The 18,442-nt window shown below is 42.1% G+C and overlaps 1 protein-coding gene across 1 annotated transcript in view; it reads left to right on the top strand.

The window, feature by feature from the left end:
* The first annotated feature begins 13,522 nt into the window (after positions 1-13,522).
* VWA3B (von Willebrand factor A domain containing 3B) overlaps positions 13,523-18,442 on the top strand; it is a 60,577-nt gene continuing 55,657 nt past the window's right edge. Inside the window, 3 exon segments of the mRNA XM_050979831.1 lie at positions 13,523-13,620; positions 16,004-16,100; positions 17,752-17,973. Coding sequence (XP_050835788.1) covers positions 16,061-16,100; positions 17,752-17,973 — 262 coding nt within the window. The 5' untranslated portion in view covers positions 13,523-13,620; positions 16,004-16,060.

Below are 18,442 nucleotides of genomic sequence, written 5' to 3'. Positions count from 1 at the left end.
GGTCTTGAAATGAGCATTTCCTTGCTGTACTATAGGACAAAAACTTTGCTGTCCTGTGGTTGGAGAGCAGGAATAGAGCTGAGGTTCTTCGTAGCTGCCGCTCAGAAACCCCAGCCTGGCCCAGCTCACACAGATGGCTACAGGGAGCTCCCCTCAGGTTCCTATAGATTCTGGCTTCAGTGGGTAAGAGCTGTGTTTCAGTTGGTACATTATTATTTTCATATGTCTGTTTCTCTGGAAAAAGTGATTTTATGCTTTCTAACATGAAGATGACATATCACATACACATTGTATTTTTTGAAGGGTTTTTTGTTTGGTTGGTTGGGTTTTTTGTTTTTGGTTTTTTTTTTATAATACACTATTTTCCCTGTGTGGCTGATTTTATTTTCTCCATTCAGGGTTACAAGAAAACTGTCAGTACAATCTTAGGTAAAATTTGCATAAGAAATTATCAGCAGCAAGCAGCCAACCACCACTTTATTATACTTGCAGGAACACCCCTCCCCTCTCAACAAAACGAAAGTTTAAAAATGGGACTCTGTATGCAAAGCCTGACATTATCACTGCTGACTTCAGCTGGGCTCCTGTCATTTCTGACACTTGTGTAGTTTGCACAGGTCTTCACAGGATGAGAATATGCAGAGAGAAATGCAATGTTTTTGAAAATGCCATTAAAGTAATAAGCAAGAAGAAGGATGCAATGTTATAAGTTTTAAAAAAAGCACAAGCTTCTCAGTGTCATTCTGACAGATCTTTTAATCTGGGAAGGAAACACCTTGACAAGATGCCAGAGGTTTTGTTTCCTTCGCAAGTAACTTCAAAATATAAATGAAAGACTTTTCCAAGAGATATTTTCTGCTCCAACTACTTCTACTGGGCTGGGAAATGCATTAATTCAAGCAAGTGCAATAGCTTGTGTTAAGAAGGCCTCATCAACTCTAAAATGAACTGAAAATCAACAAATTTTTGTTGATCTTACCAACCGGTCAGGAGGATCAAGATTTGATGTCAATAGGTTAGACTTCTCACAGTCCTTTTATATGTGATATCTATGATGATACCTTATTATCTCCTTTCTCTCCATGGCATCCTCTTGTGCATGGAGAAAGCCCCCTGAGGCTGTCTCATCTACTTTAATATATTTTCAAGTCTCTTTTCTGCTGGGTACCTGTAAGAAAACAGCTGCTGTTTAACAGTTTGAGTGAGGTAGCTGTAAAACAGGAGCTGAAATAAAAGCAAAGAAACTGTCATACAGAGGGTTTTTTCACATTTGTCAGTCTCCCCCTCTCCTGAACAGTTATGGTGCTGTTCTCCTAGAGTCTAATCTACCAAGGGCAACTTAAGTGCACCACAAAGCACTAAGAAGCTGTGGGAGGTTCATATAAACATTAATTAAATATTTTAAACCAATTATATGAACACCCAGACCCAGTTAACTAAGGCTGATTACATAACCAGACATTTTGCTGCTGGTGGTGTTTCCTCCCTGCTTGGCAAAAATAGCTGGAAAAGGGTTTTTTCTGATTTGTAAAAGTACTTTGTGCCACTGCCAGTTTCATAGTAATGTGAATCCAGTTTCACAGACTGAGATGGAAAGCCTGGTTGAAGCCATAGTAGGCAACAAGCCCTGACTAGAAGTAAAATAATCCTTAAATGCTAGGTGTTCCTCTGTGACAGATTGAAGGGACTGCACTTAAGGTGCTAGTTAGCATTCATGATGATTTTTGCCTTTCAGTTTTTGAGGAAAGAAACGAGTTCTGCAGTTAGGGATGGTTTCAATAGAGAAAGATTCAAAAAACCTTTCTGTATTCTCTGCCCGACTCTACTCTGGTGACTCCACGTGTGCAGCTGCCTGAGTCATTTGACTTTGGGCAGAAGATAACACCTGCCTCCTCATGCTGCCATGAGATTAGCCTCACATTTGTAAAGCACTTTGGCAAGATTAGAAGCTAAGTGTTATTTGGGAGCCCTATGCTCCTGTTTCTGACACCACCCCAACAGCCAGGACTTCAGACATGTCTTCTGCAAGCCCATGGCAGAGGATGCAAACAGCCTCCCCCACAGCCACTCTTTTGAGGAAGCCACCTTTGGGAGGATATGCTGTGCTTTAAAATTATGGCTTAATTTACTCAGGTTGTCTTTGTTAATATGTAGCTGTATATATTTTGTAGTTTTCCATTCTCTGGTTATATTGAGCAGGTTTTCCTTTTGAGCAGCAGCTCTGATCAGTGGGAATAAGGAAACAGAAGGGCAGAATTGTTTTACACTTAGTATCATTTTCAGATGTTTTACTGACCCGCTTCTGCTGCTTTGGGAAGCAGGAAGTGTCCTTCCTCTCTTTTTCTAAGCATCTCTACGTTTTCCTCTGCTTGTGGGAAAAGCAGCAGGGCAATGACCTAATTCAATGCAAATGAAAGGGATTTCCTAGCAAAGGATGGTAATTGGCACAGTACTGCAGGTGTGTGAAAGCGCTGAATAGTAACCTGGGACTACTGAGAGAGGAAGACCTCTGCCGTAACAGAGCTATAATCACCTCGCACTTTCACTAATTGCCAAGAGCTGGAGCTCTAAAGTGACATGCTATTTTTATATAAAATCTACTAAATTGCTACATCTTAGCCATTTTCTCCAGCTGTTCCTATCAGCCCTCATTATCACTGTCCCTCAGTAGCCAGTTTCAAAAATGAATGCAATTCCTGCAGCCTTCCATTCATGAAACTCCAGTGTTAGAGGACACTGGAAAAAATAAAAAGGAGACAATAGCTCAGCACAATATAATGAAATGGGCTGTAGTCCTGGCTTCCCCTCTCAAAATTAAAGGAATGATCTTCCAAACACAATGCCTTGCCTCAAAGCAGACTCTTACATACCTCTCGCTGACATTCTGTGTCATGGGGATGCTGATGGTCACTCCTGCTTATATTTTCTCATGTCTTTCAGCAGAGTCATCAACTGTTCAGGTTTTCAGGAATAGATAATATACATTGTGTTTTTGTAATAGTTCTTCATTCTCAGATGGGAACATCTTCTAAACATTTCTTTTATCTCTTACTAAATTTATCAATCTCTTCCTTTCCCAAAAAGTTCTGATGATACAGTTGCGTGTTCCAAGTATGATTTCTTTGGAGTGATAGAAATCACAGGACAAAATAAACCAAATAATTGAAACAGAAGATTTTGTTGAAGCATTGAAAAATAGTTCTATTTTTCTTGCTATATGTGCAGATCCATCCAAGCACAGAAGGGGTGAAATACATCTTTTTCTTGCTCACGGATCTTCATTCAACCCATCAGTTAAGACCCCTCAGTTCTATATGTTAAGTCAAGGCTAAAGACTGGCTCATCCTGGATTCTGGTTTCCAGGATGCTGATAATGTTTTCCAAACCAGATATGTTTTGGCAACATTTTGATGCTGCTTGTTCATAGTTTGTGTCCAAATGTGCAACAGGAACTGCGTACAGCAGTGAGATTTGTTCTGTTTCTTTGAGACCGCTCTGGGAAGACCTGAAAGGGGAAGACTGATGGAGTTTCTGAGAGGACACTTTACAAGGAAGTCAAAAGAGGGAGAGAAGGACTTTCTGTAGCAGCTTACTAAAGAGCTCCTTGTTTGCTTTTGGAGGCAAGAACATTTTTCAAGCTTACCATTGTGGCACTGTGATGATACCAGAAAAAGAAAAGTACTCAACAGTTGGGTGTACCTGTCATATGCTTATTTAAATACTTGTCAAAGCAAATGCTTTCACAAAAAAAAAAAAAAAAAAAAAAAAAAAAAAAAAAAAAAAAAAGAACTGTAAGAGCCAACACCCTTTTGCCAGTTACCTACATCTTAGAGTGTATTTGTGCTCACTTTTATGGCTGAACTCAAAGCCTTCTTTGGCATTGAGACCCTTTATTTTGCTGACACAGACCACAAAGTGTGGACATAGTGTGCAATCACAGCTTTATATAAATATTCATTGCAAGATCCCTTCAAGACAGACAGAATTTAAGTGCATCTGAAAGGCAATGAAATACCTGCAGGAAATGAAGTCTGATATGATTATTGCTTGCAAGTGTCCTGGGCACACTGGGGACCACTTGATGGCACAGATTTTCTCATTGAAGTGGATTTTTCACATGGCATTCACAGCTTTTAGGTGCAAAGTGGTGGAAGGGCTTGTTACAGTATTTTCTTAAGTGGAATAAAAAAGTAGAAGAAAAGAAGCCCCAGTATCTCTCTGTATATAAATATCCCAGGCTTCAGCATAGTCTTTCAGATAGGCTGTCTCCTTATTTCCCTCCTGAATAATGCTTTGGATAATATTTGAGAAATTATGAAGAAGGGTAATGGTAAATTGATGATAAACTTCTAAGAATTAAGAAACAGGACATAAAGTTATTCATTTTATGTATGAGTAACAGCTGAATCAAAACAGAGGCTTGAATTGGCAGACCCTTTGGATATCTATTCCAAGTGAAATTCCAAAATAAGAAGTCATTTCAAAACATAAAAACAAACCTGACGTTGCCCATGGAAGTAGATTTTTGGATTTATTTTTTCCCCCAGGACAACATTCTGAATGACATATTTGTCTGTCCTTTACAAATTTTCCCTCAACTTCTTTGAACAGCCAATTGTCTTGGCTCTTTACCATGCAGTGACGTAGGAAGCTGAAGAGAAGGAAACTAAAAAAGCCTGATTTCCTCAGATTTTTGGACTGTTGAGAAGCCAGGACTTGGAAGTCCTGGAAAAACCTTCACATAAGCATCTGTTTTGGAACCTGGAGCTGAGGTATTGTGGGATAATTCATACAACAACACAGACTAATCACAAGGGCCTTGTCATTTAAATGCTCTGAGTACTTTTTTTCTGCAATAGCTTCTGCTCTTCTCCACATCCCACAGTGCATTCCAAGGCTGCTGTTATAATTGGAAGTATATTCCTGTGTGTGAAGTGGACTTTAATTAGCACCCAAGGGCCGCATTCTGGCGCCCTGACTCATGTGGCATGGGTGTCCTCCTGAATGGCTCCATCACAGCCTGTGGGACTGCTCATGAGGAAAGGTACTTCCTGGCCCAGAAAAAGGCTGGCTTGGAAGCTCTGAGCCACCCAGATGGGACAAGAGCTCCACTAAATCTCCAGCATGCAATGCCATAGCCCGGGGCCCTATAAAACAATAGTTACACTAACACTTCCAGTTATTTTGCTCAACTAATAAGCAATGTGAGTGGCTCCAGATTTTAAGTCTGTGAGCAATGTAGAAGCACTGTAAAAACTGGGATTGCAGGCAGCTTTGTAACAAACTAATGACTTTGACTATTACGTGAGTCATCTGTAAAATGGGCCCTGAGTTACGAAGACACACACCAACTGTGGGGGATATCATGGAAAATTAAAATTAATGTGACATGAAACGATTTCATTTACAATAAAAGTACTGCAGATGGAAGTGATGGGAAAAGTGGGAGGGGCAAAAATCCACGATTAGTATAATTATACCCATGCATCTGCTTCCCAAAGGCAGGTTGCAATTTCAGCTCAGTATCAGCAGCTCCTGCCAGCCAAGCAGCAAGACAGCTGTGAGCAGACATCCCAGCTCCTTCTCTGTGGAATGAAGCTGGCAGCCACGGTGGAAAGGAATAAAAGGCACTGATTAAAACAACAAGCCTAGTCGGCAGGTTCTTCAGTCATGATGTAATCAATCTCTCTCTTTTTTTTTTTTTTTTTTTTGGTCTTGATGCTATTAATTGCCTTTCAAAGCCTTTGCAAAATGCACTTTCCTGATGATAATGAAACATTCTCTTCAGAATCCATTCTCTGGCTCTTTCCTTATTCTAAAACCATGTGCATTGAAAATCCTTACCTGGAGGACCATAGTGCAGATGTCACTAAATACAGCTTCTTTGATGGTTACTACAGAATGGTGCACGTCACTGTCCCTTCATGGACATCCTGTGCCAATCCAGCAGGAGGAACCAGGGCCAAGTTATAAATCACCTGGGCAGTGTCTCAATTGCACTATCTCTGAGAGGCAGGTCCTGCCCATAGTGACACCTTGGGATTAAAATGTCAGCAAGTACTTCATGAAAGTTGTTATCTATTATTTCATAACTCTGTAGAATATTTATGAAACTATGCTGTAAAGAATTATTTAAACTTGAAAATTATTATCTTAATTGTGCTTAGACTGTAATTAGAATATACTGAGGTTACTGATCTCTTCTGAATGAGCTCAATCGTAGTCAAATATTTTTAAATCCTTTAGAGTGAGGAAAGAGTTGAAGTGATTTAAAAACAAAGTCCTGCCTAAGCGTATGCTGAGTAACATGTCCATCACAAATGTAGTAAGGAAATATATGAAAACTAAAAGGTGAAAACCAGGTCTTAATTGTTTAACATATTTCTTTCCTGTATTATCAAAATGCTGTGTAGGATTTTGTCAACACCAAATCTATTTTATGTTGTTAAAAGACAGTAAAATGCTTTAAAATATGGCATTAATAGGTTTAAAGCCTCCTGTTGAATCTAATGTAAAAAATACCGTGTGAAAGTCTAGTTATCTGCCAATGAGACAAAGCCCCTTTTATCTCTGACATTTTGGAAATTATACACCACTTTTTTCTAAATTAAATAACTGTCCAACGTATATCCTGCTAGGTAAAGAACTGTCATCTATGATATGTTGCTTTTGGCCAAACAACCCTTAGCATGAATGAAGGTAATTATTTTATTGTTGAAAACACAGGTCTCAGTATAAACACAGGGACTGGGTATAAACATTGCTTTCAGGATCAATATTTGTAAATTTCTCAGTGATTGTTGTTGGGCTGATGCTGCATTTACAAATGGAAACAAATCCTTTTAAACCCCTTTTGTCAGCAAGCCTTGGAATCTCAGCTTATGATTTAGGCAGCATCTTTGAGTCTTCACTTTAGCATGTAACTCCCAGCATCTTGGGTTTGGCAGAGCTTCGAGGCCCTTACACAGTCTTTTCCCATCTTCCCTGCTGCCCTGCGGAGGGCTGGTGCAGACGGGAATGGTGGGAGCAAGGTGAACAGCCGAGCTCTCTGCTGCTGCAGCACAGGTCACTGCCTCTGCAAGCAGGCAAGAGACAGGAAGGAGTGTCTGCCTGGCCCCCTCACACAGATCAGAGCCCGCTGGTGGGACCATGGCTGCCCATCATTCCCACCATTTGTAACACCGGAGAGGCTGCACCCCCTCCTTTGCAGAGGTGCAAGCTGGCAGAGTCAGCCTGGGCAGCCAGAGCACACGTGGGTGTGGGGAGATGGCTAACTCATCTCTCTCCACTGACTTGCCAAGGAGGGCGGGTGACTGGCCCTGATTAATCACCCGTGTCATAGGTGACTGAAGTCATAGGAGGCAAACCCTTTTTTGTAGGCTTAAGTGGTCAGCAATATGCCACCTGCAATTCTCACCTCCAGTTATCTCTTTTGATAACACCATGATATTATACTCTGCATGAAAGTAATACTACTTAGCTTAAATAATTTTTCAAGCTGATGGACTGTTCTCTGCTGCGTAATTAATGGCTGACAAGCAGAGGAATCCACATCAACTTTACCTAAACCAGAAAAAGCTGGGTCTACAGTTGTCCACAGTAAAAAATCCAACCTGGTCTACAATGAAGCAGCTCACTGATATTGTATTTTCATTTGTATATTAAAATATTGAATTTATTGTTACATAATACCATATATCTTGCAGAATGGCAGTGGGATATTTTGGGTCAGCCACCATTCCTCTGATTTCCCCCCTTTTGTTGTTCTTGTTCTCATCTGTGCCTTCCTGTTGCTCACAATCACACTGTGTCCCCCTGCAGCAGCCATTGCTTTGGGGTCTTGCCTTTATTTTCATCTGCTGGTGCTTCTCTTACCCCATCTTTGCTTTCTGTAGTTTTGGCAGTAATACAACAGTATTGGCAGTAATACAACAATGCTATTTCTTGTCTAGGCTTGATTAGAAATCTTAACAGAACCGCTTTGATTTGCTGTTGCAGGGAATATCCTCTGTTAGCTGCTATACAAGATGGCAATTTCTTATAAAAAATTGTTTTTAACAATTACTGGTCTTTTTTTCTGTCATTCCAAACATTTCTTAATCTCATAGGCTTAGTCACTGTAACAAGGACTTCTAGTCAATACATATTTCTCTACAGAAGGCAGACGATGTGACAGAAATGTATGTAACACCCTGGCACACACTTAGGAAAATAAAATACAATGGCAGAATTCCTTGTGCATTCATGATGATTTGATTTGAGTCTGAATAGTGGGGTCAGAGCACAAGTAGAGTTCAGTGAGTGCAATGTGGCTCTAGATATTTATAAATAAAACCACCTGACTTTCATAAAGACTGTAGCATTATAAATCTATATACTTTGAGTTAAATACAGTCTTTAGATATTATCAAAAAATGGTCTCCAACCTGGCTGGAATCCCAGAGACTCTGAGGTATCTTGATAACTTTGTTACACATGACCTCTCTACCCTTTCACACGTGATGCTGCCAGAAAGACTTTGGAGTTTTTGAAGACAAGTCAGTCTGGTGGTTTGCACAAACCACTGCACAATTTTATCACTGTTGTTCCCTAGCCCTTATGATAAGCCAAACCTTCCCTTACTAGAGGAAATTGTTCAGTCTCCATCTTGCCTTGAAAGAATGAACTTTTAGCTTTGGCTTATCCTAGTGTATTCAGCTTGCTAAGCTATTTACTGGCTTTTAAATGTGTTGGCAGAACTTTTGTTTGGTTTTTGAACTCTTCTGGTACTAAACAATTGAAGCATCTTCAGCATAAACTGTCACAGCTGTGCCCCAAACATCTCTTCATATTCAGTGTTTTTATGATGGTGCAAAATGAGTCTCAACCCAAAGCAAATATTAGTAAGGATTTTACATGCTCTTATTTCAAATACGCCATTGAAAATTTCCCCTCCAGTGCAAATTAATCTACTCATGCATTCATTCATTTTCTCACTCCTCCTGCCTCTCCATTTGTGCCTCATTATCTTCTTTCATTTTTACCTTGCACTTAACATCCCTACTCCTAAAAATAGAGGAATGGGCAGGACCTTCTTGGTCAGTTTGTTCCCTTTTATATTAACCTCTATCTTTTAAGCAGCTTGTGTTCCACCAATACTCTAGCTTTAAGTCTGTTCCAGATCCTCACTTTTTTCTCATATTTAAGAATTTTGTTTTGTTTTCTAAACTAGAGTTATTAATGGCCTCCTTAATTTCCTTCATTTGCATGTTGTACTAGCATGGAAAAAAACCCAACAACCTTGTTTTTCCACTTTTGCTCTCTGTGCTTCCCAGCTTCTTTACCTGTATTGGTATTACTTATTCATGGATAAACTTTCCGTGCCCTGTCCTGGGGGTTCACAGACCAAAGGATATTAGCAGGCAGATATTAGTAGAAGTAGGCAGGGACTATTTACACATGTTAACTAGAATCTTCCTGTTATGGGAAGACATGAAAATTTCATGGCAAATAATGAGATAATTCCTCACTGGAACAAGAAATCAGTTCTTTGCAGTTTTCTTAAAAAGAACCCATCAGGTCAAAGACAAGCTGTAAATAAGAGTGACTTCCAAAAGCAGGAAAAGTAACATCACTGACAATGGACTTGGGGAAGAACAAGAGGTTTGAGCTGAATGCCTCATTCTCCTTTCAGTACAGTATCTTGAGTACTGGCATGGTGCCTGCTAGCATGGTTTTGAGCTTGTGCAAGCAGGCTACCTGGAGAAATTCATGTGATCTAGGTAAGGCAATATCACCCCAAGGCAATAAGGAATCAGCAGTATTTGTGTCTTTCATCCTCCATTCCAGAAGACAGAAACACTGTGTGGGTACCAGGGAGTGGCAAACCTTGATTTGCAGTGCCTGTCTTAATAACAAAGGTCATGGAGCCCTGCAATATTTTCATTATTTTTTAATTTTAAATTGTGACTGATGTGATATGCACTGTTCCAAGAAGCATTGCTTCTTCAGTGACAAGGTCACCACATGGCCGTGCTACATGTGGTGACTGGAAGACAGAAAGTGATAGGGATGGAAAAGTTTCAGTTTGGAAACACTTCTAGTTAAGTATAGATCCAAGAAAAAGTAAAAAGAAGAAATTTTTTAAAAAGGTGAAGAACGGTATATGCATATTCAGCAACTATGCTTCTTTCAAGACTGCACTGGTAGATTCAGGAAGCAGCAGTGTATGACTAAGTAGAGGAGACATGCACAGCTCAAAAACACAGGTGGGCTGGTGAGGACAACCAGTTGCTGGCTTCTGTTGGAAACAGGACTCTCTTTCCTCAAGGTCTAGATTTTTAAACATGGGCACTAGACATTCACAAGTGATGCCTAGCTTTTCATTATCACTCTATGGCTAACAGTTTAGTCCTACAGCTATTATAGTTTGTTAGACAGGGACAGTTCTTCTATGGCTGATTTACCTCTGATTCCTAAATAATTTGAAGAATTTTTTGTTAGAAATATTTTAGGAGGCTCTGGAGGGGTGAGAACCACAAGCACTTGAAAGAAGTATTTTACTTATTTGATGATATTTTATGCTTTATATATTCTGTGCTATTCTGACTGGTTTTAGGTGTTTGCAGGGTTTTTTAAAGACAATCACTGTAAACAATGTGTAAGGGCAGCATTAACCCAGGTTCAGTCCAGCTTGTTTTTGTTCTTTTCCTTACCCCTTGCAACTGATTCCTGTTTCTCTATGAAAGGGAGTCAACAGGAAGCATGACACTGGGGAAGGATGTGTGACAGCATTAAACTTCCTGGTGAAGCTTCATTCTTTGTGCTATCATAGCCATAAGCATCAGTGCCATGAGTATCCTTACCTACTGATCCTGTGTACCATGAGAGAAAGTCTCATGAGCAGTTAGATTAGATACACCATGTACACTGCTTTGCAAGGATAAAGAAATTTTGCAAGTTTATGTTAAATGTGGTTTTAGTTATCTAAAAGAAATAATTGCAAGTTATGTTAAATGTGGTTTTAGTTATCTAAAAGAAATAAGATATTATGTTAAATGGTCGGGGGATTTTTTTTAAATCAAAGACAGAAGAAGAGTGGATTATGTCTTTATTTTGGTTCAAAAGGAGTAATCATAAAACACAAACCAACAGTTACCTGTTCTAAGCACCAGTAGAGAGAAAATGCTGAGAATTCTGATTTTTATCCATAAGAAAAAGTGATCAAATATATTTACTAATAGGTGAAGTACCCGAGTCAGAACAAAGTCATGCTTGCTCATGCAATCTCAGGATGCATGTTACAATGACATCACAATGTTTCCACCCATCAAAATCACTTTGTCATTCAGCCTAAAGGTCAGATGACAGAATGGCTCCAGATTTAATTTTATCATCCCAACGGACAAGGAGTCAATTCCCACTTCCATGTTACTTGGATCCCCCACCTCCTTTATTATTCAGCCTTGCCTCATTGAGCAGGCAGCATCTGGAGAATACAATCCTCATTTTCACAAGTTACAGAGCTGGCAATGGCCAAGGCAGGGCTTCCACAAGAACAATGTTTATGAGATATGCAGAGAGTATTTTATTTTCCTAAGAATTTCACCTAAGAGACAACAGCCAGTAGATTACAAAGCCCGTGGGAGCCAGAAGTAGCTTTGCATTCGTCAGCCTTTGCCCCTGGGCTCCCTGGGCTTGTCAGGCAGTTCTATAGGCCCTGCAGTTCAAAGCATTTTAAGGAATGTTTTCTTGCAACATATTTTGTTTAGCGCAGCCAAGCCTCAAGTAAAGGTTTCTGGCACATTCTATGGAGGGAAAGTTTCAGCACATATAATCACTTTAAAAAAACCTTGTAATTAGTACATTTACATACATTTATGCATGACAATGGATGAAGCTTTCTGTATAGTGCATAAAAAATTACCTGAGTGAGGAATATTGAGTGATGGGTAAAAAATTTGCGGGAAGCAGCATCACAAATCAAGAGAATGACTAGTTTGATTTTTGGGCACCCACTTACAAATCCATTGCACTTACACTTTCAAGAGAAATTTTTTAAGCCTTCCCCCAAAAATATGGGTCTCTACAGAAGCCTGTGCTATGGTAGTCATTGTGTCTGAAAGGATCCTGGGAACATTCAGTTCTACTATTTTTAATGATATGATGGGAAACTGTTTTATGCCTGTGAAATAAATGCCTTTGCTATACCTCAGGGGAAGAGTTGTGCAAGCCCAAATCATTCGCCATGCCTAGGCTAGTCTTTAAACTCTTGGTATGAGAAACTGGAGCTCCAGAAAGTCATGTTCCCATCCCAACCCCATGCCTTATAAGGAACTTCTCTAGCCTGTCACTGTTTACCAATCCTGGAGAGTTGAAGCCAATGCTTTGGATGACCTGTGGGTGTGTGTTTCCATCTGAACATCAATACGTAGGTAAGGCTGATCCGTTGATCCTATAAAGCGACAGATCTTTTATTACTCTGTGATTGCACAGTAAACCAGGGCAAAAGAGGTAAAGCACAAATCTCAGCCCTATCTGTCTCTCAGCTGGAAACTGAACTCACAAACATTTACAGACCAAATACTGCAAAAAACACCAGGGGTTCTGGTTATCTTACATCAACAGGAGCTTTTTAATACCAAGTTCAGGTTTATGGTGCACATATTTTAGAATAGTTTTCATTTTGGCTTCTCCAGGAGAAGGGTGAAGGAGCTGGGCCTGTTCAGCCTTGAAAAGAGATGACTGAAAGGGGACCTCATTAGTGCATACAATTATCTAAAGGGGGGATGCCAAGAGGAGGGAGTCAGGCCCTTCCCGGTGGTGCTAGTCACCAGGACACGAGGCAAGGAGTAGAAACTGATGCACAGGAAATTCTACCTGAATATGAGGAAGAACTTCTTTACTGTAGAGGTGACCAAGCACTGGAACAGATTGTCCAGAAAGAGTGTGGAGTCTCCCTCCCTGGAGATACTCAAGAACCATCTGGGCACAATCCTCTGCAATGTGCTGGCCCTACTTGAGGAGGTTGGACCAGGTGACCCACAGTGGTCCCTTCCAACTTGACTGATTCTGTGACTGTGTGAGCACAGCAGTTCCCCAGCCAGTGTATACTGTTCATCTGACTTAAAGAAAGGACATGCGTGGCTGCTCTTGTTATAAATATTGTCAACGGCTTAGCTTAAATTAAGAATTAACGAGACCAGAAGGCTCGAATGCTCTATATATAGATTTCTTTAACTCTCCAAGTTGGCCCGCGTATTTCTGGCTCCCCAAGGAATGAATGCACGGCGTTGTGCGGGCGCCTGTTGAGGATGAATTTATTCCCCATCGGTCTCGCCGCGGCAGCAGTGCCAGGGGAAGGGGCAGGGTGAGGGCGGTGGCAGGGGCAGTAGCAGGGGCAGGGGCAAGGACAGCGGCAGGGGTAGTGGCACGGTCAGGGACAGTGGCCCCGGAGCCGCCCGTGCCCGTGCCCGTGCCGCCGGGCCTCGGGCAGCTCAGCCCTCGCGTTGTCCCTCCCGCCGCTCGGTGGTTGTGGCGCGGGGTGAGGCCGGGCCGTGCCGTAGCAACCGGGCGTCTCCAGGCTCACAGCGGCTCCGAGCGCGGCCGGGCAGGCGGCGGAGAGGCCGCGGCTGGAGGCAGGTGAGGGCGGAGGGCGGCCGGGCGGGCGCCGCCGCGCTGGGGGTGGAGAGGAGGCGGCTCAGGCGGCGGCCCCGGTCCCGCCGCAGGGCAGCGGTAGCCGGGTCCCGGCGCTGGCGCAGGGCTGGCGCCGAGCCGTGGTCCTTCACCCCGGAGGCCCCGGCTTCCCTTCCCCGCCCGTTGCCATGCGGTGTATACAGGGACGCGGCCGGTGGCCTCAGGTGGTCTCTGCGAGGCCGCAGCGCCGGTGAGCGACGTGGCCGGGGCTCACCTTGGCCCTTGTCCCGCTCTTCCCCTCTTCCTCAGGCCCCGCTGTGGTTCGGCTGTGACACCTCTGCCCTGTTTGAAAAGGGACCCCATCAGTGTATAAATATCTAAAGGGAGGGGGGCGGGCGGGGGGATGTGTGCCAAGAGGAGGGAGCCGGGCTCTTCTCAGTGGTGCCAATCACTAGGACAGGAGGCAAAGGGCAGAAACTGATGCATGAGAAGTTCCACCTGAATAAGAGGAATAACTTTGCTGTGGAGGTGACTGAGCACTGTAACAAATTGTCGGGAAAGGTTGTGGGGTCTCCCTCCCCGGAGATATTCAAGAACATCCTGGACACAGTCCTGTGCCATGTGCTCTGGCAGAAAGCTCTACCTGTTTGAGCAGAAATTGGACCCAATGACCCTCTGTGGTCTCTTCTGATCTGACCCAATCGTGATTCCATGATTCCATTTCTGCAGTGGGCAGCCACCAGCCTCAGCCACCTGCAGTCCCTTTATCTGGGTTTTGGTGCTTCAGGAGGTGTGGAGCAGCTTCTTGGGCTCTAAGGTGTGTGGGCTTTCCCGAGGCATTCCCACCTGACACGGGCAGCCCAGTGGAATGGCCTCAGCAAACATTGCCACCCGCACAGGCTACATACTCTGAGCCAGTGGTGGGTTACAGCTTTAGCAGTTTGTTTGCACTGGCCAGAGCAGAAAGGGTAGAGGTGCCCAGATGAACTCTGGTTCACCTTTTGAAAATAACCTGTTTGGATTCAGATCTTGGGCTGAAGGTTATCCCAGCTACCATTGGTTTTGAGCTCACTGTTTCCAAGACTTGAAGTAAAACTCAGTGTTTCCATTGGAAGTTGCTTCATCTGTTTTCAAATGGTTCTTTTCATACAGAGCTAACATTTCACATCCACGTGTTGTTCAGAAGCAACTGGGGGTGGTGCTGGAGGCAAAGGCCAGGGAAAATCTGTTGCCATACCTCTGGGCATCTGGAAAATGAGACAGCACCTGGGATTCATTCTCTGATGCATGCTAGAATGTGTCTTAGCTATTACCATGAGAGTACTATGATACTTTTTCTGTAGAGAGAAAAATGGCTCAAGCCTTGTAGCTTGCTGTGGCCTTTCACTATAGGCATTGTATGCCACAGCTCCCCTGTGGCAAGGGCTTCCTTTTAATGCCCTGATGCCAAGGCTACTCAAGGGTTGTGCTGCACAACACCTGGGGTGTTAGGGTGCAGAGTTCTGCTTTTTTTAAGTCCTCCCTGCCCTTCACACTGTTCATCTCTTTCTTTGTGAGCAGGACAAAGGCTGGAACGGGTTATTTTTTTCCATATGGGTATTTAAACCCATGTAAGAGGAATAAATAGCACGTTCCATTCTGCAATGAAGAAAGAGGGAGAAGGCTAAGTCTTTGGGTTAAATATTTATCCTGTTTTTGCTTTACTGTGGGAAAAACTGCTTGATGACAATGGCTAACAGCTGGCCTGCTAGTGATTCATAAATATCTCTCATTCATTCATCTTACTAAAAGAAAAACCAAAGCATTGATGTCTCAAAGCAATACACTCAGCTATTGTATGCTACCTTGCTTTGCCTAGCATTTTGTCTCCTGTTCCTCTGCTGTGTCTTATTCACTCTTGGGCCTTATACCAAGTTCACACACATAATTCTTTTTCTTCGTGACTCATCTTGTAGTCTTATATGTAAAGTTATGAATCTCTGCACAAAACTGCATCTCAGATACTCCCAGATTTTGTCATAGATTGGATTATAGCAAAGGTAAGGTATACTGCAAAGCAATAATAGAATATTATACACTGGCTGACAGCATGCCTAAGCACCATGCTCATTTTTCTAGCATAGTGATTCTTTTTAATGATGATTTGGGGTGAAGGAAGGGAAACAGTATTATCAATTTCCTAATTTCCCACTTTTGAGCATGTGGATCCCTGTCAGATCTGACTTCAGCCTTTCTTGAGATGGGTAGTAACTATCATTTTTAGGTTATTTTTTTGCTTGTGGAAAACCCTGATCTCATCCTTCTGTGGTTTATTATTGGCTGGGCATGTGGAACTGGTCTCCAGTTCATATTGACCTGTGCATGGCAATATTTTAATTTTTTTAAACAGTGATTCCTCAAGGTTTCAGAATAAAGAAAAGAGGAGCTGCCAGTCAAGAGATCTATCATGACTGCTAATCCATCTAAGAGACTTGCCTGGAGTGACTGTGAGTATTTCATTACTATTTTTGCATAGATTCTGTGTTCTCCTAGAAAACTCCCAGTTTCCTTTGGAGCACTGTGGTGTGCATGCTGGCTGTATACAAGCCATTCTGAAGCTGTGCCACACTCACCTGGGCTGTGTATGGGGTGCTGTGCTGACCTTTATGTATTTTTGGGGGAGGAAACAGGGAATGACTGTTCAAGTCACTATAAACAATGCCTGACTGTATTCAAAGCTCGAGCAGCTGCAGACCTACACCTGCCTCTCTCTAGAGTTAACATCTGTCACTGCTGCTTCTGCACAGAGCAAAGGAGGGCTGGTAAAATGCCAGCCTCTACAGGCATGCCAGCCCAGCGTCCTGCTTGTAGGACTGATGGCTGTGAAAGGACTTGTGCCGGTCTACACTTTATAGAAGCTCTCTGTTGCTGAAAGATGATTTTTGAAGATAAGAGTCTCATTTCCTTTATGTAGTGTTAAGTGTGGAGCTGTGTATCTAATGAACCTTTAGAACCAGGTTGGTTGTTATAATACTCGAATTTAGTGGGGAATTCTGATTGTATTCCATACTAGGCTGCAGGTTATTTTGGAGGCATTAGAGTCAGAAGTAAACTTTATTTGTATTTTAGGCCAGTTTGATATATGCAGTACATTTGCAGGCATTTTACGGTATATGGGCAGTGGAGGACTGGGACACACAGATGATGTTGGTACTGGGGAAAATGTACTGAAATTTCCAAAGTCCACAAAAGTAAACTTAGATACAGCAAGGGCATTTAATCAACTAGAGACAGCTTAGCTCATGCAGAGTATTTTGGGAATGAACAGGAAATACCGAAGTCCTCCTAGAACCTCTGTGCTGAAGAACAGAGGCATTATTGTTTGTCATTGCTTCCATTTCTGCCTCAGCACTCTGGGGTCTGAGCTGCTGCTGCTACCAAATGCAGGTAGAGCCACTCTAGCAAACCATACGGCCCTGCTCAGGTGTGTTCCATGTCCCGTAGAAGTTAAAAGGAATCTGGACCTTCCTGTCCATGATTTCTTGTGCATGCACATGATCCCATGCACATCAGAGCCCAGAGCAGAAACTGACAGAACCATCATTTAAACTTGAGGCAAGTGATTTGACCAGAGGGAATTTCACCAGCCGTGCAATAAAGTCAGGTTCTTCTGGGGGACAACACTACTGCTTATGGGAGGAGTTTGACATAAAATTTTTAGGAAATACTTGTTTATTGCATAATGCTTCTAATGTGTATGTAGTGATGGTCTGACAATCTTTGAATGCCTATTAAGTGTTCTGATTTCCGAGACTTAGGAGAGATATCTTAGGAGTTGGAAGAAGTGCCATTTGGCAAACTGGACTTATATTTCAGGGCTTGAATTTCAACATACAAGAAACATTTACTTTAATAAATTGAAAGTGAATGTATATGGATGAATAGAAAGATGTAACAGCAAGTGGATGTGTAGGACTGAGAGCAGCTTTCCAGATTAAGGACATTATTCAGTATAAAAAAAAAAGAAAACAAGAGGTAAGTTATACATATATACAGTACCATGGAATATAGATAAAGAAAGGAGAAATTAATCTCATTTGGTTTTGAAATTGTTTGGTTAAAATATAAATGTAGTGTTTCCCCCATTTCTCTTTACAGCAGTTGCCTTTGATTCAAAGCACAGACAAGATCCTGAAGATTCCCATGAGGTCCACAAGAAGAAATTAAAAGAGAAGAAAAGGAGACTGGCAGTTGGTCAGTGGAGAACAGATGTACAGTCCCTTGTTTCTTCTTCTAAATGGCTTCAGCGTTATGGTCTCAAAAGAAACAAATTGTCCCTGTCCCAGATTTTGTCCCAGATTGGATTCCAGCATAGGAAAGGTATAAGACAAATAAACAATAGGATAATAAATCCCCCAACTTTGAATAGTCTAGAGAGTCACACTCATTCTGCACCCCAATGTATGCAGTGGAGATTTTCAGATTGTCTCTTATTATAATGGCAGAAATGGAAGCTGTATCCACAGTTGCTGACATTGCCAGTTCAAAGAACTGAGAAGCTCCTCCTCCTTTTAATATGAGAAGGACTTAGGATCTGAGAATGGCTTTCCTTACCCAGCTGTACTTTCTTTACCCTAGGTTGCAGTTCACATCCTCACCAATATAGCTGTCGCTCAGAAATAGCTGGTGCTGCTGAGACTGTTAATCTTTTTCTTGCAAGTAACAGATGATAAGATCTCTGTCTCCTTTCAGATTGCAAACATAATATATGCCATGCCATAATCTGTGATCTACTATTGATCATCAGGGTTAGTAAACGTGCTTGGGAATACAATATTATTTCTGGGTA

Source organism: Serinus canaria, chromosome 1 (genome assembly GCF_022539315.1).
Source record: "Serinus canaria isolate serCan28SL12 chromosome 1, serCan2020, whole genome shotgun sequence".
In the NCBI taxonomy this organism is placed as follows: Eukaryota; Metazoa; Chordata; class Aves; order Passeriformes; family Fringillidae; genus Serinus; species Serinus canaria.
The sequence above is the reverse complement of the archived record's forward strand: the minus strand, read 5'-3'. Positions and strand labels throughout refer to the sequence as shown.